At 44.2% G+C, this 21,349-nt stretch overlaps 1 protein-coding gene across 1 annotated transcript in view; it reads left to right on the top strand.

Annotated features, from left to right (window-relative positions):
* Window positions 1–21,349, top strand: part of DNAH3 (dynein axonemal heavy chain 3) — a 205,269-nt gene that overhangs the window by 16,521 nt on the left and 167,399 nt on the right. The window contains exons 8-13 of the mRNA XM_045383002.2: window positions 6,803–6,928; window positions 9,238–9,433; window positions 12,467–12,646; window positions 14,373–14,509; window positions 18,684–18,789; window positions 18,978–19,156. Coding sequence (XP_045238937.2) covers window positions 6,803–6,928; window positions 9,238–9,433; window positions 12,467–12,646; window positions 14,373–14,509; window positions 18,684–18,789; window positions 18,978–19,156 — 924 coding nt within the window. The remainder of the gene's footprint in view (window positions 1–6,802; window positions 6,929–9,237; window positions 9,434–12,466; window positions 12,647–14,372; window positions 14,510–18,683; window positions 18,790–18,977; window positions 19,157–21,349) is intronic.

Genomic DNA, 21,349 nt, shown 5'->3' with positions numbered 1-21,349 from the left:
CAACCTCTGCTTCCTCAGTTCAAGTGATTCTCCTGCCTCAGCCTTCCGAGTAGCTGGAATTACAGGCATGCACCACCATGCCTGGCTAATTTTGTATTTTTAGTAGAGACGGGGTTTCTCCATGTTGGTCAGGCTGGTCTAGAACTCCCGATCCCAGGTGATCCACCCGCCTTGGCCTCCCAAAGTGCTAGGATCACAGGCATGAGCCACCGCGCCTGGCTCACCCTCAGTCATAATAGAATGTTTACTTATTTGTCTCCCTCTAGCCTGTGAGATGTGTGCGGGCTTGGGTTTTATTTCTTTTTGTTTGTTTGTTTGTTTTTGAGACAAATCTCACCTTGTCACCCAGGCTGGAGTGCAGTAGCACAATCTCGGTTCACTGCAACCTCCTCCTCCCAGGCTCAAGCAATCCTCCCACCACAGTCTCCCAAGTAGCTGGGACCACAGACACACACCACCACACCCAGCTAATTTTCTGTAATTTTTTTTGTAGAGACGGGGTTTCACCATGTTGCTTAGGCTGGTCTCAAACTACTGAGCTCAAGCAATCCGCCCACCTCGGTGCCTCAAAGTTCTGGGATTACAGGTGCAAGCCACCATGCCCGGACGGTCTTATTCCTTTATGTAACTCAGTGCCAGTGCAGGGCTGGCAGGCAGTGATCTCTCAGGTATTATTTATCAATGATTAAATTGACGAAACTCTGTCTCAAAAAAAAAAAAAAAAATTGTAGGAGTCCAGATGAGGCAGAAGCCACCTTTTTTCACTCTTTCATTTTTTAAAAAAGTGAGATATCCACATTCCATAAAATTCATCCTTTAAAAGTACACAATGCAATAGTTTTTAATATACTCACAAGTTTGTTTAATCCTCACCACTGTCTGATTCAAGAATATTATCATTATCCCCAAAAGAAACCCATTAGCAGTCACTCCCCATTCTCACCTTCCCCCATTTCCTCCCAACCACTACTCGATTTTCTGTCTCTATGGATTTGCTTTTTCTGGACATTTCATAGAAATGGAATCATGCGGCCGGGCGCGGTGGCTCACGCCTATAATCCCAGCACTTTGGGAGGCCGAGGTGGGTGGATCACGAGGTCAGGAGATTGAGACCATCCTGGCAAACACGGTGAAACCCCATCTCTACTAAAAATACATTAAAAAAATTAGCCGGGCGTGGTGGCGGGCGCCTGTAGTCCCAGCTTCTTGGGAGGCTGAGGCAGGAGAATGGCGTGAACCCGGGAGGCAGTGGAGCTTGCAGTGAGCGGAGATTGTGCCACTGCACTCCAACCTGGGTGACAGGGCGAGACTCCATCTCAAAAAAAAAAAAAAAAAAAAAAAGAAATGGAATCATGCAATATATGATCTTTTGTGTCTGGTGTCTTTCAGTGAACAACGTTATCATCCTTCATCCACATTGAAGCTTGTTTTTTATGGCTTCCTTTTTATGGCTGCATACTAATCCATTGGATGGCTATTTGTTTTATCTATGTATCAATTGCAGTGGCCCTGGAGGTGGAAGACTGTGGTTTTTTTAGTGAGCCCTTCACGAAGGGGTACAAATCCTGGTGAGAGAATGAAGACACCGGAGTTCACTGAAAGGCCAGGCTAATGAAATGATGAACTGCCCCCATCTGAGTTTTTTATTAGATAAATTAGAGGCAGATATGCTTACTTAACTTTGATTGGCCGAACTTATTAGCAGCTCATGTATTTTGTTTTGAGAGGATCTGTAGCTTTGAACATGTTCAGTCTTAAGGGAGCCCTGTGACTTGGAGAACCTCCTTGTTTTTCAAATCCTTAGTTTTCTTTTATCTTAAAAAGGAATGAGGGGGTGAGGTCAACCTAAGACAGAGCCCACCAGTGAAAAGAAATACCTGTATTCTCTTCTTTGAACTGAATTCAATTTTCTAAAGCCTTGGAGGTACCCTTCAGCAGTCAGGACATTGAGAAAGAATAAGTAATTTTCTAACTAGGTGAAGCATATAAAATAATAATTTGTAGAATAGGATCTGAATTCTGGTTCTTGTGTCTCTAATTAACAGTATAATTTGAAGAAAATTAATCCCTCTGTCACCCTGTTTGTTTCTCTCTCTCTTTCTATCTTTCTTTTAGACAGGGTTTTGCTCTGTCACCCAGGGTGCAGTGCAGTGGTGTGATTAGAGCTCACTGCAGCCTCAAACTCGGGCTCAGGGGATTCTCTCGCTTCAGCCTCCCAAGTAGCTGGGACAACAGGTGCACGCCACCATGCCTGACTAATTTTTAAATTTTTTGTAGAAACAGGGTCTCTCTATGTTGCTTAGACTGGTCTTGAACTCCTGGCCTCTATAATATTTCCCGCCTCAGCCTCCCAAAGTGCTGGGATTACAGGCGTGAGCCACCACCTAGTCTGACCCTATTTTCTACATGCAAATACCATGATAGCAATACCTACCTCATGGAGCTGTTAGGTAAGGAAAGTGCTTAGACTACTGCTTGGCAGACAGTAGTTGCTCAACAAATGAACGTATCGCTTTAAGTGCAAGCGTGTTTATGAACTCAAAAAATAACATAGAAACTCGTGAGGAAGTCAGTCTCAGAGCTAGGTGAATTGCCAGGAACTTCATGCTAAGAAGATAACAGATAATCACATGTATGTGAGTTTACACTGATCATGTAGCAAAGACGGCAAATTGTTGAGCCTATAGCTTCACTGAGAAGAAAGGCTTTTTACCACTTGTTTTTCATGGTTCTCTGAGGAAGATTATGCCAGCAACAGAAACACCAAAGTGAACTGAAATCATTTAGAAGAATTTTATGAACTGAACCAAAAAAATCAGCAATGAGAGCCTGAGCGTGGTGGCTCATGCGTGTAATGCCAGCACTTTGGGAGGCTGAGGCGGGCAGATCACTTGAGGTCAGGAGTTTGAGACCAGCCTGGCCAACATGGTGAAACCCTGTCTCTACTAAAAATACAAAAATTAGCCAGGCGTGGTGGCATGTGCCTATAATCCCATTTACTCGGGAGGCTGAGGCAGCAGAATCACTTGAGCCTGGGAGGTGGAGGTTTCAGTGAGCCAAGATCGTGCCACTGTACTCCAGCCTCGGTGACAGGGCGAGACTTCATCTCAAAAAAAAAAAGAAAAAAAAAAAAAATTAGCAGTGAGAAAGATTGGTTAAGGAAATGATATAGAGCTATTTTCTTATGTGACCTGCACTATTTAACTTCAGGTTCTTAGTGATCAATGAAAGGTGGGTGGGGGTTGAAGGCTAAAGTGAGGATTGTGGACTGAGAAAAGAATAGGAAATCTGGTCTGGCCAATGTGGGAAGTTTGTTAGGATTCTATGGAAGCTGAGTAACAGAATTATCAAGTGGGGTCAAAGGCCACATTAGGGGTGGCTGTCCAATGTGTGGTGAGTGAGGTCCTCTGGCCTTATCCTTGCCTAGCAGTGCTTTATGCCTGGTGAGATAAGGTGAAAACTAAGCTCATCACCTCCACCAAAAAGAACTAGAAATGCAGCCTTCAGTATTTAGGGAGGATGAGGAGAAATGCCTAACTGGTCATTAAAATGAATGATGAAAATGAGAGGCAAGAATTTAGATGAGCTGAGAAATTGGGCGAAGATCCAGTTTGGGAAGTGGTGACAAGGAGGGATCATTTAAAGGAGCGATTTATAAATGAATGGAATAGACGTCAGGAAGAGAATTGGTGGATTTTTGAGCTAAAAAGAGGACTTGGGAAGTGTGGCAAAGGACAGGGCATCCATCGATCTGGGAGAAACAGGCGAAAGTAAGCGTGTCATAGGAGAGGGCAGAAGGAGATTTATCTGTTCATTCAACAAATATTCACTGAGTGGCCGCACTGTATAAGTCACCACGCCCAGGAGCGTTGTGTCTGTCTTGGTGAACCTGCCCCCAGGGGAAGTGGTGGTGTTTCCTGCAGTGGAACACCCGGCGATTGTAGATCAAAGTAAAATTCTGCCTGGACTCATTACAGAAACCTACGGGAACCTCATCACAGCTGCTTTCACAGAGGCCGTGGGGATCTGCCCTGGGGGTCCCTGTTGAGTGGCATGAGCATGGCGTGGAGAAGTGGTCCATGAACATGAACATGTAGCCAGCACTTTTCTGGTTCTCTTTCCTACTACAGGGCTGCCATGTTGCACGACTCTAGGGGGCATCATTCACGTAGAACACAGTATGAATGGTGGCCTCTGCAACTGTCTGATGCAATAGGACCAGACAGCCACATCCTTGGTTGACCGACATTTAGCTGCTATGCCTGATGGGTTAATAGGAGGAAAAAAACAAACAAAAAAAAAAGTGGAGCGCTTGACCGGGCATGGTGGCTCACACCTGTAATCCCAGCACCTTGGGAGGCTGAGGTGGGTGGATCACCTGAGGTCAGGAGTTGGACACCAGCCTGGCCAACATGGTGAAACCCCATCTCTACTGAAAATACAAAAATTAGCTGGGCATGGTGGCGCGCATCTATGGTCCCAGCTACTTGGGAGGCTGAGGCAGGAGAATTGCTTGAACCCCAGAGGTTGAGGGTGCAGTGAGCCAAGATTGCGCCACTGTACTCCAGCCTGAGTGACACAGTGAGACCCTGTCTAAAAAAAAAAAAAAAAAAAAAAAATGGAGGGCTTGATGAGAGCTTTTTGTTAGTTTTTGCTTTTCCTTATCCAGCTGCTCTATTCTACTGATATACTCTGGACAACTCTAGCATCAGTAGTTCTAGGAGGTGTCACTCAGGCATAAGATACAAAATAAACATATATTAGGTCCAAAGGCCCTTTTCTCTCTTGGCTTCCAAACTGTGAGTTCGTTTATTTCTTTCATTCATTTAGTCATTCATTCATTCACTCGTTTAACAAATAGGTGCCAGGTCCTGGTTATGTGCTAAGCATTGATTTAGTACAGTAGATAACAGAAGTAAGTTCATTTTTTCTAGGGGGAAAACAAACAATAAATATATTAGGTAAATAAATTAGATAATATGTTAGAAGGTGATGGGTACTATGAAAAGAAAAATTAGCCAGAGTAATGGGGATAGGGAGTGTGGTTTGTGTGGGGCTGGGGTGGGGCTGCTTGCCCATAAAATACTTGTTTGAATCTAACAAAGCTCCCCGCCACGCCTGTTCCACTGATGGGATGGATGCAGCTTAACACCAGGGTGCATTTGTTTTTGTGTTTGAGAAAGAGCCTTGCTCTGCTGCCCAGGCTGGAGTGCAGCAGTATGGTCTCGGCTCACTGCAACCTCTGCCTCCCAGGTTCAAGCAATGCTCCTACCTCAGCCCCCTGAGTAGCTGGGATTACAGACGCCTGCCACCAGGCCCGGCTAATTTTTGTATTTTTTTTTTTTTTTTTTTTAGTAGAGATGGGGTTTCACCATGTTGGCCAGGCTGGTCTCTAACTCCTGACCCCAAGGGATCCACCCACCTTGGCCTCCCAAAGTGCTGGGATTACAGGCCTGAGCCACCGCACCTGGCCCCAGGGTGCATTTCTTGACAAGCAGAGCACTCACCCATTCTGGCCCTTTGGACCGGGCAGAGCCTGCACAACCACACACCCAGCCATGGTAGCCTTTACTGTGAAGGTGACGTTTGAGCCAAGGCTGGAAGGTGAAGAGGTCAGCCCCGTAGAAGTCGAGGGGGATGAGTACTGGAGGCAGCAGGAACAGCCTGTGCAATGGAATCAAGCAGCAGCAGGTGAGCGTGTCCTGGAAACAGTATGAGGTGAGCGTGGAGCATCGTGAGTCAGGGAGGTGGGTAGGAGAGGAGGTTGGGGTGGGGAGGTGGGGGGAGGTGACAGGCAAGACAGGAGCAAGAGAGATGGCACAGGGTGCAAAGCACCTAGTGGGCCCCAGTCACTAGGCACGCTTTTACTCTGAAATGGGAAGTCTGGAGGGTTTTGAGCAGATAGAATCTGACTTAGGTGTTAAAAGGATAACCCTTGTAATGGAGAAAAGTCTCATTTCTTCTCACTGGTTGGTCTTTCTTCGCCCTCACAGTGACAGGAGTTAGAGGGCTTAAAGAGGCTTTTTTGGCTCCATAGGCTTTTTTTTCCTTTTTCTTTTTGGAGACAGGGTATTGCTCTGTCACCTAGGCTGGAGTGCAATGATGCAATCAGGGCTCCCTGTAGCCTTGACCTCCTGGGTTCAAGCAATCCTCCTGCCTCAGCCTCCTAAGTAGCTGGGATTACAGGTGTGCACCACCACACCCAGCGTGGCTTTTTTGTTTTTGGAGGGATGATGTCTCACTATATTGCCAGGCTGGTCTCAAACTCCTGAGCTCAAAGCCATCCTCCCTCCTTAGCCTGCAAAGTGCTGGGATCCATAAGCTCTTTGTTTTAAATCAAAGCAGTCCTCAAAGTTGCCTTCAAGAGCTCACCTAGAGGCTTGGGTGAATCCCATTTGATGATGAAGATGGTGATCTGCTTGGTCCTGGCCTCTGGGTCTTCACTGTTGTAAAGAACATTGATTCGTCCATTTGATACCCAAGTTCTTAGCCAGCTGAGTCTCCAGCTGGTGCCACAACCCCCCCTTCGATGGCTCATGCAGAGTGAGGCACATCTAAGGCTCAGGATCACTCTTGGGTCACCTCATTTGTCCCCTCCCTGCAAGCGTTCTTTAGTACTTAGCTCCTCCCTCCTCAGCCTCCCATATCCTCCTCAGGATCTTTCCCATATCCTGGAATTCTTTTGATTCTGCTTAACTTTTCTCTCATTGAGAAACATGCACACACACCCTTGGAACCTGTCCTGTGGGATTTGTTATTAAGCGTTCTTCAGCTTAGGAAATTTCTCCCTCTCTTTTGGCAGATTCAGAGACCTCAGGTTTGTTCGAACAGCAGAAATACTAGCGGGAAAATTGCCTCTGCAGCCTCAGGAATATTGGGATGTGATCCAGAAACACTGCCTGGAGGCGCACCAGACTCTTCTCAACAAGTCAGTATCTGCCCTCCGAGTGGGGATGCACCATGATACCTTAAAGACTGAAAACCCTCTGAAATGAAGCTGGTACCCAGCCTGGGGGTCGTCCCACCAGCATCCTTTTGTGTCTTTTTTTTTTTTTTTGAGACGGAGTTTCTTTCCGTTGCCCAGGTTGGAGTGCAATGGCGCAATTTCAGCTCACTGCAACCTCCACCTCCCGGGGTCAAGCAATTCTCCAGTCTCAGCGTCCCAAGTAGCTGGGACTACAGGCGCGTGCCACCACGCCCAGCTGATTTTTTTTTTTATTATTATTAGTAGAGACGGGGTTTCACTGTGTTAGCCAGGCTGGTCTCAATCTCATGACCTTGTCATCCACCTGCCTCAGCCTCCCAAAGTGCTGGGATTACAGACATGAGCCACCGCACCCGGCCTCGTGTCCTCTTTTTTTCATGTCCAGCTGCTTTCTGCCCCACGCCTGGTCTCCCTCTGCCTTCTTGAAACTCCCCCATCACCATTCCTTGGGAGACTGTCACCCCCATTTCCTCCTCCTGGGATCCTTTAAACCAGCTGTCCCCGCCCATTTTGGCAACAGGGACTGGTTTCGTGGAAGACAATTTTTCCACAGACTGGGGCAGGGGGATGGTTTTGGGATGATTCAAGCACACAACATTTATTGTGCACCTTATTTTTATGATTACATTGTAATAGATAATGAAATAATTCTACGACTCACCATAATGTAGAAACAGAGGGAGCCCTGAGCTTGTTTTCCTGCAATTAGACGGTCCCATCTGAAGGTGATGGGAGACAGTGACAGATCATCAGGCATTAGATTCTCCTAAGGAGTGTGCAACCTAGAGCCCTCGCATGTGCCGTTCACAATAGGGTTCACGCTCCTGTGAGAATCTAATGCCGCTGCTGATCTGACAGGAGGCAGAGCTCAGGCGGTAACAAAAGCCATGGGGAGTGGTTGTAAATACAGATGAAGCTTCGCTCGCCCACCTGCTGCTCACCTCCTGCTGTGCAGCCGGGTTCCTACACAACCAGTCTGTGGCCCAGAGGTTGGGGACCCCTGCTTTAGACCTTGCTGTGTTACAGGGGAATGCATTTGATTGACTTATATTCAGATGGTCCAGATAAACAGCCTCAAGATTTCAAGGCAAAAGGGTTTCTTACATTTACACAATTCCTTTTTCGTTTGCAAATGCTTGCAAGACTACCTCCACAGCCAGAGAAATTCCCTTGTGTAAAATGGTGATAATAATACCTGCGGATGGGTTTTCTATTAGCAGAGAAATTGTAGATGCAATCATTGGCACATAATAGCTGCTCAATAAATCTCATACCTCTATGACTACAACCAGTAGTAGTGCTTCTCTGACTGCTAGAGTAGTACCTTTTTAGCAATCAGAGAAAAGATGCGATAGGATGAAAAGGCCAGTGGTTTCCACTGGGAATTAGAAACTGGGGGACATGGGAGGAAAGAAACAATGAACCATCTATTTCTTCTTCTTCTTTGTTGTTGTTTGTTTGTTTGAGACAGAGTTCCACTCACTTTGTCACTCAAGTTGGAGTGCAGTGGCACGATCTCAGCTCACTGCAACCTCCCATCTCCCAGGTTCAAGTGATTCTCCTGCCTCAGCCTCCCAAGTGACTGGGACTACAGGTGTGTGCCACCGTGCACCATGCCCAGCTAATTTTTTTTTTTTTTTTTTTGTAGAGACGGGTTTTGCCATGTTGGCCAGGCTGGTCTCAAACTCTTGGCCTCAAGTGATCTGCCCACTTTGGTCTCCCAAAGTGCTGGGATTACAGGCATGAGCCACCACACTTGGCTATTTCTTCTTTTGGTTTTCTGATTTCTACCATCAACTTCTGAGCAGCCAGGGCCACAGTGGAGTTTCTCCTTTCATGTTTTGTTTCTTCGCTCTTTGTTCTCTTTCCCGCTATGAAGTCTGAATCAGAGGCCAGGCAGCTGCTAGAGAGAGAGAAGTTGGACAGAACATTCTAGTTCCTTATGCCCCTTTACCCCAATCTCTGATTATAATGAAGAAACTGTAGATTCTTTCAGCAGGATGTGCCACCAATATTCCCTTTTCATTTGGGTATTCTCAATGGAAGAATAACCTGTTAATTCAAATCTTATTACTTTTTTCCCAAGAAAGAGGCATGGCAGGTAAGGTGACCGGAAATTGAAAGTACTGATTTGCGAGCCTGCTTGGTGGGACATGAGCCCATCTGCCTCATCACTGAGCTCAGGGGGCATGGCAAGAGGGTTCCTCGGAGCCCAGAAGAGCTTCTCACGTGGACACCTTCTGTCTTTACAGGTGGATCCCCACCTGTGCCCAGCTTTTTACCTCACGGAAGGAGTACTGGGTTCATTTCGCCCCTAAGAGCAACTATGACTCCTGTCGAAACATTGAGGAATATTTTGCTTCTGTGGCATCATTCATGTCGCTGCAGCTCAGGGAGCTGGTCATTAAGTCGCTTGAGGACCTCGTTTCCCTTTTCATGATACACAAAGTATGTCACAGACCTGCACTTGGACCTTTTGAGGGGTATAACCTGGTTACCTGGTTAGAGCCAGGATTCTGTCGTGTATGTCCTCAGCTGTGAGCCAGGGCACAAAGTGAAATGCCTGACTTGCACCCACATCAGGCAGTTGTTAGTTTATAAAAATGCCTTCTTTTAGCTGGAAGAAGGATATTGAATGTTGCCAACACACACGCACAAATGGTAAATGTGGCTGGGTGCAGTCTCATGCCTATAATCTCAGCACTTTGGGAGGCCAAGGCGGGCAGATCACCTGAGGTCAGGAGTTCAAGACCAGCCTGGTCAACATGGTGAAACCCCATCTCTACTAAAAATACAAAAATTTGCCTGGCGTGGTGGCGGGTGCCTGTAGTCCCAGCTACTCGGGAGGCTGAGGCAAGAGAACTGCTTGAACCCAGGAGGCGGAGGTTGCAGTGAGCCCAGATCACACCATTGCACTCCAGCCTGGGCAACAAGAGTGAAACTCTGTCTCAAAAAGAAAAAAAAAAAGTAAACGTTTGAGATGATGGATATGCTAATTACCATGATCTCACTATATATTATATGTATCCCGTAAATATGTACAATTAATAGGTATCCTTTTTTAATTTTTAAAGAGATATAAAACTGTAAATAAAATCTTATAAAGTCCAGTCCAGCGGTGGATTGGAATAATTTTAAAAATAATTTCCTTAAATACATAGCAAACTTTCTTGAGATAATTAATCAGTATTAAGTTGGTAAAAATGTACAGAAGTAGAGAAGTTGTTAAGAAAATGTAAAGAAAAATTGCATAAAATGAAATACATATGGCTTACAGTTCGAGGAGAAGGAATCATTGTTTTCATCCTCTCTGTTACAAGGAAGGGGTTGGAAAAGGTTTGTTTTCAATCTTTGGCTTGAAACATACAAGGGCTTATATGTTTCATTGCAGATATGGGCTTTTGTTCTTTGGTCTTGGCAAGGTGCACCTCCAAAGACAAAAGGCTTTGTTGACCTAATTAAGAACTTTTTTCATGAAACTGTTTTAGTGAAGTCGAAATGAAAACTAAAAACACTGGCCAGGCGCGGTAGCTCACGCCTGTAATCCCAGAACTTTAGGAGGCCGAGGCAGGCAGATCACCTGAGGTCAGGAGTTCGAGACTAGCCTGGTCAACATGGTGAAACCCCGTCTCACTAAAAATACAAAAATTAGCCAGGCATGGTGGTGCATGCCTGTAGTCCCAACTACTCAGGAGACTGAGGCAGGAGAATTGCTTGAACCCGGGAGGCAGAGGTTGCAGTGAGCCGAGATCATGCCACTGCACTCCAGCCTGGGTGACAGAGCAAGACTCTGACTCAAAAAAAAAAAGACACTGAAAACAGTAAGTCCTAGTTTTCAAAGCACTATAGCATTCCCTGAATTTAGGTAGCCTAAAAATCGATAAATATTCTTTTGAATTTTATGCCATGTGCACGTTTTACCTTAAAAAAGTGATAAAAATTAAAAATTACCTGGTTATAAATGGTTAAGTTTTCCAAATGAAGTAAAGATGAACAATTGGCCTTTTGCTCAAAAATATAGAAACCAATGGTGCTGAATTGCATTGTTAGCTCTCTAAAGAGGACCAATCTATAAATGTCATTGTAATTGTCTACTTTGCTAAGCGGAAGAAACCCAGGAGTGGAAGCCAATCTCACTCTAAAATTCCACACAAAGGGAAATGTAAAATCTTCCTGTGTCTGGAAAAAAAGGGGGAATTTATAGGTGTTTGATATACAGTAGGTATTCACCAGATATCATCAGTCATCTTTAAATGGATCTAGAAACCTCTGTGTTAGACGTACTTTACAGCTGCCTTATGACAATTTCATTAGGCGCTGTGGTTTATGAGGGTATCCTGGGTTAGAGCTTTTGTAGGGAATTGGAAATAGCTCTATGTCAATATTTCTGTTGTAGCAAGGTTGACATTTTGAGTGTCTAAAATAAACTGTATGCTCATTAGCAACTCCATTCGGGGTTATACAGATTACGATTAATACTTTCGGGCTGAATCAATAAATTTTTATTGAGCACCTATTAGGTACTATACGCTGTCTCAGGTGTTTTGGAGGAGAGAGATGATCAGACATAGATCCTGCCCTCAACTTTAGAATAGAGAAGTTGAGATATGCATATAAATTCCTACCGCAGAGAAAGAAAAAAATACTAGGCTGGGCCTGGTGTCTCATGCCTGTAATCCCAGCACTTTGGGAGGCTGAGGCAGGAGGCTTACTTGAGCTCAGCAATTTAAGACCAGCCTGGGCAACATAGTGAGACCTTGTCTCTAAGAAAACAAATAAATTAAAAAATAATAATAATAAATAACAGAGGAAGTAGAAACACACAAGTTCAGAAGTGGGAGGAGATTATATCCAGCTGAGAAACGGTGGCTTCCCAAAGGAAGAAATGTTTTAGCTGAATTTTGAAGGATGGGAAGGATCTAGAAATTGGGTGCAGGAATTACCAAGCCACATAAACAAAAGAGAATAAAGGCTTTGGGAAAGGGAGAGTGTGTAGAGTCAGGGTGGGCTAAGCTAAACCCAATACATATTTTATTTGTTTTTATTATTTTTTTGAGATGGAGTTTCACTCTTGTTGCCCAGGCTGGAGTGTAATGGCGTGATCTCACTGCAACTTCTGCCTCCTGGTTTCAAGTGATTCTACTGCCTCAGCCTCTCAAGTAACTGGGATTATAGGCACCCACCACCACGCCTGGCTAGTTTTTGTGTTTTTTAGTAGAGATGGGGTTTCACCATGTTGGCCAGACTGATCTTGAACTCCTGATCTCAGGTTATCCACCTGTCTCGGCCTTCCAAAGTGCTGGGATTACAGGTGTGAACCACGGTGCCCGGCCCCAGCCCATATTTTAAATATAAACAGTGTATGATGCCCTTCATTGCCTTTTCTGGTCCTCATGTAGTTCTGTGAATGTATAAAATTCACTCCCTTGATTTTGGAAGGCCCAATTTTGTAACACTTGCCCTACCTTATGTCTCCTGAAGGATGGGAATGATTTTAAGGAGCCCTACGAAGAGATGAAGTTTTTCATACCTCAGCTAATCATGATCAAACTTGAAGTCAGTGAACCCATTATTGTCTTCAATCCATCTTTTGATGGCTGCTGGGAATTAATACGTGACTCTTTCCTGGAAATTATTAAGAACTCTAATGGGATCCCCAAGGTATAGTAGTCATTTAATCATTCATTTGCATGATTTATTCACTTAGTGAATAAAATGTATTGAAAGAGGTTGTACAAGTCAGGTCACTGTGATATTCAGTTAAGGGAGCTTCACTTTGGAGATATATCCTGAGTATACCTGCTTGACCCCAGACAGATGATTTGTACCATAAAGAAATATTCACGCAGCCCAGAATTATGCTTCTAACAAGGGTATGAAGAGCTGCTTTGTAGGAGAATCGCTTGAACGCGGGAGGCAGAGGTTTCAGTGAGCCGAGAGGGCGCCACTCCAGCCTGGGCGACAGAGCGAGACTCCATCTCCAAAAAAAATAGAAAAAAGAAAAAAAAAAAAGAGCTACTTTGTGAGAGAGGATAGTGTCCTCCATGATGTCAACTTTAATGAATCAGATAGGTCCCAAGCCATATCCCTGGGTTAATAATCCATCATGAATCAACTGTCATTAACTTGCCAAGAATTTTTTAAAATTTCCGTTTGAAGTTTCACTTGTCTGTGTGCATGCTGGTTTGTTGGTTTGTTATGTTTTAGCCACTGTAGGCTTCTAGAGAGAATAACCATTCCCTTCCTGGCCCAAGCCCTTTCCAGTTTGCTTTCCAGGGTAGAGTTACTAATTAAATTCCAGACACTTATTAACAAACTTTTATTGCTAGACAGGATCATGCACATGGATGTAACTCCTTTTACCTTCATCTTTTCTTAACTCCCTCTGATTGGTTGGTATGGCCAAAGGGCCATTGTCCAGTTCCATATAGGGAAGGGATCGGTGGGGTCTTGCTGGCTAGCTCCCTCACGCTCCCACCTTCTCACTCTCTCCATACATTATGTGTGCTTCACATGGGCCTTGCTTATGTGAAACGAGTGCCCAGGAGTTCAAGGTTGCAGTGCAAGGAGGCCCAAGCACTCTTCTCTTTGCAAATCACTATTTATAGGGTTCTAAATGCTCCATTAAAACTGGGTGTGCGGGAGGGGAAGAAACAGTGGGAAGCTCTCCTACGACCAGTATCCCTAGGAAGGAAATGGAAGAGAAGACCCTGTAATTTGGATGACTATGCATGGGAGACAGCTGAAATACATACCGCTTTAAACTCTCCTTCACTGCTGCTGCTGCTGATTGGCAATGTGTGCAAGCAGCTGTTCAAGACCAACCTGGACTTTTCATTAGAGAGGAAAACTGGGTAGTAGGGGAGGAGGAGAGCACTACAATAATATTCATTGACTCACACAGTATTTTTTGAGCACTTACTAAGTGCCAAACTTGAGCTAGGCCCTGGGTATATAACAGTGAAGAAGTCAAATATGATCCAGGCCTTCAGGGTATTTGTATTCCATGACACACCTAGAACATCTCATTACACACTCATCTAATTGCAATTGTGATGAGTGCTAAGCAGGAAAAGTTCAGAAGGTGAGCCTGAAACAGGGAGACCAACATCCACTGGAGGGTGGTGGGGCAGGGAGTGGGAGCAAGGGGGACTCTCAAAGGGCAAGACATCTGAAAGGTCAGGGATTTGAAAGATGAGTAATCCAGGCAAGAAGGAAAGGAAAGAGAACAGAGGAGGAAACAGCAGGGTGATTCCAGCACTATCTGAGGAAACAGAGTAAACATGCAGCTGGCATCCCTGGAAATGAGTGGATTACAGGAGGCTTTGCATTTTGGTATCTCCTTTCTTAAGTCTCGCAACGTGTAAAAGTGGTGTTTACTCTTTAGGTGGAATCTGTCCTGTTCCCAGAGCTGAAAGGATATAATCTGATCCTTGAAACTGTTAATGCAGAAGAAAAACTTTTTTCTGATTTTTTGAGTCAAACTTTCAAGGTATTTCAGAAAAATCAAGTTGGCCCCCGCAAGTAAGTTGAGTTGTAACTTTATTAGCTACATAGCTTTTTGGCATTGATTTGGCATTCTTAACTCTCATCCATAAGCTATTCCTGTTCCCACACACCTGAACACATACATAGTAAGAATAGCCAATACTTACATGAGCGTTACTATTTGTCCCCACTTTACAGATGAGAAAACTCAAACTGTCCCAGTGTTACATAGCAAATAGTTAGGGGAGCCAGGATTCAAATTCAGTTACAGGTCCACCTCCATTATCTGATAGTTGTGAAGCCAGATGGGTTTTGACACTTCAAAATTTCTGGGTTATATAAAAGTAACATAATGCATATATCATATATTATCCTGCAGTTTCTGTGAGGTCTGAGGCAACATGTTGATATTTCTGCAGGGAAACCTGTAAGTACTCACGTAAATAGCCTCATATCCGTTTAGGCCAACTTTTGCTACTAAGTGAATTTTGAGGTAACTTTCTGTTTTCAGAGCTTTTTGGATTTGGGGATTGAGAATCAGTTATCTGAACCCACAGGCCATGCCCTTTAATCATCACACTGTAAAACATCTCACAGTTGCACATGTGACCAGTCACTATGTATAGTCCATTCTCATGCTGCTAATGAAGACATGCTTGAGATTGAGTAATTTACAAAAGAAAGAGGCTTAATTGACTCACAATTCTGCAGGTCTGGGGTGGCCTCAGGAAACTTACAGTCATGGCAGAAGAGGAAGCAAACACGTCCTTCTTCTCATGGCAGCAGGAAGGGGAAGTGCTGAGCAAAAGGGGGAGAACTTATAAGATAAGTTCTATCTTATAAACCATCAGATCTCGTGAGAACTTACTATCATGAGAACAGCATGAGGGTAACTGCCCTCATGATTAAATTACCTCCCACCGAGTCCTTCCCACAACACGTGGGAATTATGGGAACTACAATTCAAGATGAAATTTGGGTGAGGACACAACCAAACCGTATCACACTAGTTTAGGGTGATCCTGTAAGTAGCTTCCAAAGTGAGACACTTTACAGTTGAAAAGAGTGTTGTTAACTATTACCATGGGACAACAGGTGTAAACCTGGACTGTCCTAGGCAAACTAAGAGATATGGTCACGCCAACCCAGAGTTTTTGTACTGCAGCTCTATTGACATTTTTGACTGGAAAATTCTGTTGTGGGGGCTGTCCTGTGCGTGGTGGGCTGTTTAGCAGAATCCTTGTAGGAATTATGCATGCCAGCAGGAATCGCCTGGTTGTGACAGCCAAGAATGTCTTCAGGCATGGCCAGAAGTCTCCACTGGTTGGGAACAACTGCTAACCTAGTCAAAAAATCATGGCCTCATATTTGGAAGCCCTGCCCTTGTGAATTTGATTTGGGAGAGTCTATTTGAAACCTCTGTTTTCCCTATTCTTGGAATCTTAGACACACAGTTATTTTATTTTATTTTATTTTATTTTATTATTTTTTGAGATGGCATCTCGCTGTCACCCAGGCTGGAGTACAGCGGCATGATCTCAGCTCACTGCAACCTCCACCTCCTGGGTTCAGGCAGTTCTCCTGCCTCAGCCTCTCAAGTAGTTGGGACCACAGGCATGTGCCACCACATCCAGCTAATATTTGTGTTTTTAGTAGACACGAGGTTTCACCATGTTGGCCAGGCTGGTTTCAAACTCTTGACCTCAAGTGATCCACTCACCTCAGCCTCCCAAAGTGCTGGGATTATAGATGTGAGCCACCATGCCTGGCCCGTTTTGTCTTTCTGGATCGACAGTTCCACGGGTTTCTCATTGCATCTCACTTTCAGAGTCTCTAAAGTGCTGGTCAACTCTCAGAAGCATACCACTGAGTCCCACAAAGTTAATTCTGCTTACTCACTATCATCTTTATTTTAATTAAAACTTATTTTAAACCAGACCATTCCAAACACATCCTCCAATTTTGGGGAAACCTGTCCAGCCAGTTTTGTATCATTTGATAACAGGCAGAGAAAAATTTGATTTTATTTAATAGATTTTAGGTTAATTAGTCCAAGATTTTAATCTTAAGATTTAGGCGTAGAATTTTGGAGCTTGAAGAAGGGATAGGAATCACAGGCATCCCCTTTGTCTGTGGTTTTGCTTTCTGCAGTTACAGCTACCCGAGGTCAACTAAGGTTGGATAATATTGAGATATTTTGAGAGAAAGAGAGAAAGAGACCACATTCATATAACTTTTATTTTTACAGTATATTGTTGTGTGTTCTATTTATTATTAGTTATTGTTAATCTTTTGCTGTGCCTAATTTATAAATTAAACTTTATCATAAATATATATGTGCGTATAGGAAAAAACAGTATATAAAGAGTTCAGTACTATCTGTGGTTTCAGGCATTCACTGGGGGTCTTGGAACATATCCCCAAGGATAAGAAGGGACTATTGTAATATTTGTTGCATATTCACTGTATGTCAGACACAGTGTTAATTCATTTGTGTATACTTTATTACAGTTAAGCATTACAATAATCCTATGAGGTGTTAATGATCATTTCCACTTGAAATTAAAGACAGTGGGCCTGGCGTGGTGATGCATGCCTGTAATCCTAGCACTTTGGGAGGCCAAGGTGGGCAAATGACTTGAGGCTAGGAATTCAAGAGCAGCCTGGCCAACATGACAAAATTCTGTCTCTACTAAAAATACCAAAATTAGCTGGGTGTGGTGGCACATGCCTGTAATCCCAGCTACTCCAGAGGCTGAGGCAGGAGAATCACTTGATTCTGCTCCTCCTGGGAGGAGGAGATTGCAGTGAGCTGAGATCACACCCTTGCACTCCAGCCTGGGTGACAGTGAGAGTCTGTCTCAAAAAAAAATAAAATAAAATAAAATTAAAGACACCTGTGATGGTTAATACTGAGTGTCAGCTTGATTGGATTGAGGGATACAAAGTATTAATCCTGCCTATGTTTGTGTAGGTGTTGCCAAAAGAGAAAATGAGGAAGAAGCAAAAGCAGAAACCCCTGATAAACCCATCAGATCTCACGAGACTTATTCACTGTCACAAGAATAACACGGGAAAAACCAGCCCCATGATTCAATTACCTCCCCCTGGGTCCCTCCCACGCACGTGGGAATTCTGGGAGACACAATTCAAGTTGAGATTTGGTGGAGACACAGCCAAACCATATCCTTCTGCCCCTGGCCCCTCCAAATCTCATGTCCTCACATTTCAAAACCAACCATGCCTTCCCATTAGTCCCCCAAATTCTCAACTCATTTCAGCACCAACCCAAAAGTCCACAGTCCAAAGTCTCATCTGAGACAAGGCAAGTCCCTTCTGCCTATGAGTCTGTAAAATCAAAAGCAAGCTAGTTACTTCCTAGATACAACGGGGGTACAGGTATTAGGTAAATACAGTCATTCCAAATGGGAGAAATTGGCCCAAACAGAGGGCTACAGATCCAAAATCCAGTGGGGCAGTCAAACTTTAATGCTCCAAAATAATCTCCTTTGACTCCAGGTCAAAGAAATGGGTTCCCATGGTCTTGGGCAGAATGGGAAAATGTGGTTGGTTTTGAAATGTGAGGACATGGGATTGGGAGGGGCCGGGGCAGAATGATATGGTTTGGCTGTGTCCCCACCAAATCTCAACTTCAATTCTATCTCCCAGAATTACCACGTGTTGTGGGAAAGACGCAGGGGGAGGTCATTGAACCATGGGGGCCGTTTTGTCCCGTGCTAGTCTCATGATAGTGAATAAATCTCACGAGATCTGATGGGTTTATCAGGGGTTTCCACCTTTGCTTCTTCCTCATTTTCTCTTGCCATTGCCACGTAAGAAGTGCCTTTTGCCTCCCGCCATGATTCTGAGGCCTCCCCAGCCATGTGGGACTATAAGTCCAATTAAACCTCTTTTTCTTCCCAGTCTCGGGTATATCTTTATCAGCAGTGTGAAAATGGACTAATACAACACTGATCCTGGAAACAGTGAAATATCTTGTCTAAGTTTATACTGCTAGGAAGTGGTGAAATTGAAATTCAGAGCCAAAATTCTGAGTTCTGTAATGCAACTTTTTGCCACATTATAGTTCTCTTTCCTGAATTGGGCTAAATTTTTAAAAATGCTACTGTGTCTTCATTTGCCACTCTGACTCATCTGATTTGATTGACTTGTGTTTGTGTGTTTGATTTCACACTCTTCAATATGGAAGATATTTAAATGTCTACAAAATGTATGATGACTTACTGGATAACACAGCAGAACAAAACATCGCTGCGTTCCTGAAAGAAAATCACGACATTGATGATTTTGTGATGGTAGGAAATGTCACTTGAAATTTTATACCTTGGCGACATGTGTTGCAGACAATCCAATGAGCAGTTAGTGTCTCTTTGGTGCATAGACCGTGCTCAGCATTGGACTAGGGTGGGCCAGGGGTGAGGCTGGGGGCAAATGGGAGAGGCTCAAGGGCAAATCAAGCTACTGAATGTGCTCCTTTCTGCAGAAGATCAATGCCATAAAGAAACGGAGAAATGAAATTGCATCCATGCACATCACCGTGCCTTTAGCCATGTTCTGCCTTGACGCTACGGCCCTAAATTACGATCTCTGTGAGCGAGCTCAAAATCTTAAAGAACATCTGATTCAATTCCAAGTGGATGTAAACCGAGACACCAATACCAGGTATTGTAATTCTGTGCAGACAAATAGCAATGGTATTTGGCACCAACTGGAGATGAAAAAGTGATCAGAACTTGCACCTTCCAGCAATGAACAGATTATTTTCTAGTTCAAGTTTTTTCTGCCCCTAGGTAAGGGTAGTGAGGAATTCAGGTTCAGGCTAGGAGGTGAACAGTCAAGAGAAAGCGACATGGGGGTTGGAGTAGGCGGATGGAGGGCATTAGTTAGCAGTTCGTCTCTGATCCTGAAGCTTTTGCCTTCTTGCAGGCAAATTCAGGAGAATGCAGACTGCTTCCTGAGCTTGTCTGTCTGAGGTCATGGGCCCTTCTCACTGTCCATCTAGCACATATTTTAAAACACACAGTGCTTACAGACACATTTTCCTTAGAATCACTCCTAGGCAGAATTCTGCTGTATAGGTCTGGAAATTCTGTTGTTCAATCTTTTTCTTTTTCGAAATGGAGTTTCACTCTGTCTGGAGTGCAGTGGCCTGATCATAGCTCACTGTAGCCTCGAACTTCTGGGCTCAGGCAATCCTCTTGCCTCAGCCTCCTGAGTAGCTAGGACTATACGCATCCACCATCGTGGCTGGCTAATTTTTTAATTGTTTTCAGAGACAGGGTCTCGCTATGTTGTCCCAGCTGGATTGTAGTGGCTATTCACAGGTACAGTCACAGTGCATTGTAGCCTCAAATTCCTAGACTCAAGCGATCCTCCTGCCTCTATTTGCATATCATTTTTTTTTTCGTTTTTTTAGAAACATGGTCTTGTTCTGTCCCCTAGGCTGGAGTGCAGTAGTGTCATGATCATAGCTCACAGCAGCCTCGACCTCCTGGGTGCAAGTGATCCTCCTGCCTCAGCCTCCTAAGTCTCTTGGGACTACAGGTGTGAGCCACCATGTTTGGTTCGATTGTTCAATCTTAAACTCTATATTATGCCTTTATTTTACTGATAACTATGTGTTAGACTAGGTGTTTTTGGTCGTACTGGATAGAAGCTCAAACAGACTAGCTTGGTTTAAAAAGGGAATTTGTGGCTCACACGTTGAAAAGTTTAGGGTTTCTAGCTTCAGGCCCTCCACACTGCAATTAGGACGCAATTCCCCTGTGTCTGCTTGGCTTTCCTCCACGTTGGCTGCATTCTCTAACAGGTTCTCTCCAGTTTATGGACTTCTGCAGCTCCAGGCTTCCATCCTCCCAGGTTCCTATCCAGAGGAGGCAAAAAGTTTCTTTTTCCGTCATCCTTGGAAAAGTCCTGGCCCATGTGAGGTTGGCCTGACTTGGGTCATTTGTACAGCATGGAATCAAATGCTGGCCAAGAGGATGGCTTAGATCTGGCTGGTGTTCCCATCCCTGGGGTGGGATCAATCCCACCCAAACCACATGAACTGAAAGGGGCGGGGGTTCCTGAGAAGACATAGGTGTTGTTACAGAAAGAGGTAATGGATGCTTGGCTGAGATGACCACTGCCTTCTACTGTGTCTCTATCTGGAGGTTAGAAAATGGTTATTCCATGTTATCCTAGCTGTCTTCCTCAAAGCACTTTAAACTATAGACTAAAATGATTTAGTGGCCAGGTGCCGTGGCTCACATCTATAGTCCCAACATGAGATTAGGTTTACTTTGGGAGGTGGAGGCAGGAGGATGGCTCGAGCCCAGGAGTTCGAGACCCGCCTGGGCAACATGGGAAGATGCCGTCCGTACAAAAATAAAAATTAAAAAATTAGCCAGGCATGGTGGCATGTGCCTGTGGTCCCAGCTACTCAAGAGGCTGAGGCGGGAGGATCACTTGAGCCCCTGAAGTGGAGGCTGCAATGAGCGATGTTCACACCACTGCGCTCCAGCCTGTGCATCAGAGTGAGACTCTGTCTCAAAAAAATAAATAAATAAGAGGAGAGATATGCAAGTTGAGGCAGGAGGATCACTTGAGTTCAGGAGTTCAAGGCTGCAGTGAGTTATGACTGAGCCGCTGCACTCCAGCCTGAGCCACAGAGCAAGACCCTACCTCAAAATAAACAAATATAAAATAAAATGATTTAGTAATAATCACCACTATTAATATTATATACTATATTATTCATATATGTATAATTTTAGCATTTTATAGTACTTTAAGTTTTACAAAATACATATCAGAAAATCATCAGCAAATTAATCATAATACTAATGGCATCCTCCCAGCACATTGGATAGTCTA

Source organism: Macaca fascicularis, chromosome 20 (genome assembly GCF_037993035.2).
Source record: "Macaca fascicularis isolate 582-1 chromosome 20, T2T-MFA8v1.1".
Taxonomy (NCBI): Eukaryota; Metazoa; Chordata; class Mammalia; order Primates; family Cercopithecidae; genus Macaca; species Macaca fascicularis.
Note: the sequence above shows the minus strand (reverse complement) of the source record. Positions and strands in the feature narration are given on the sequence as shown.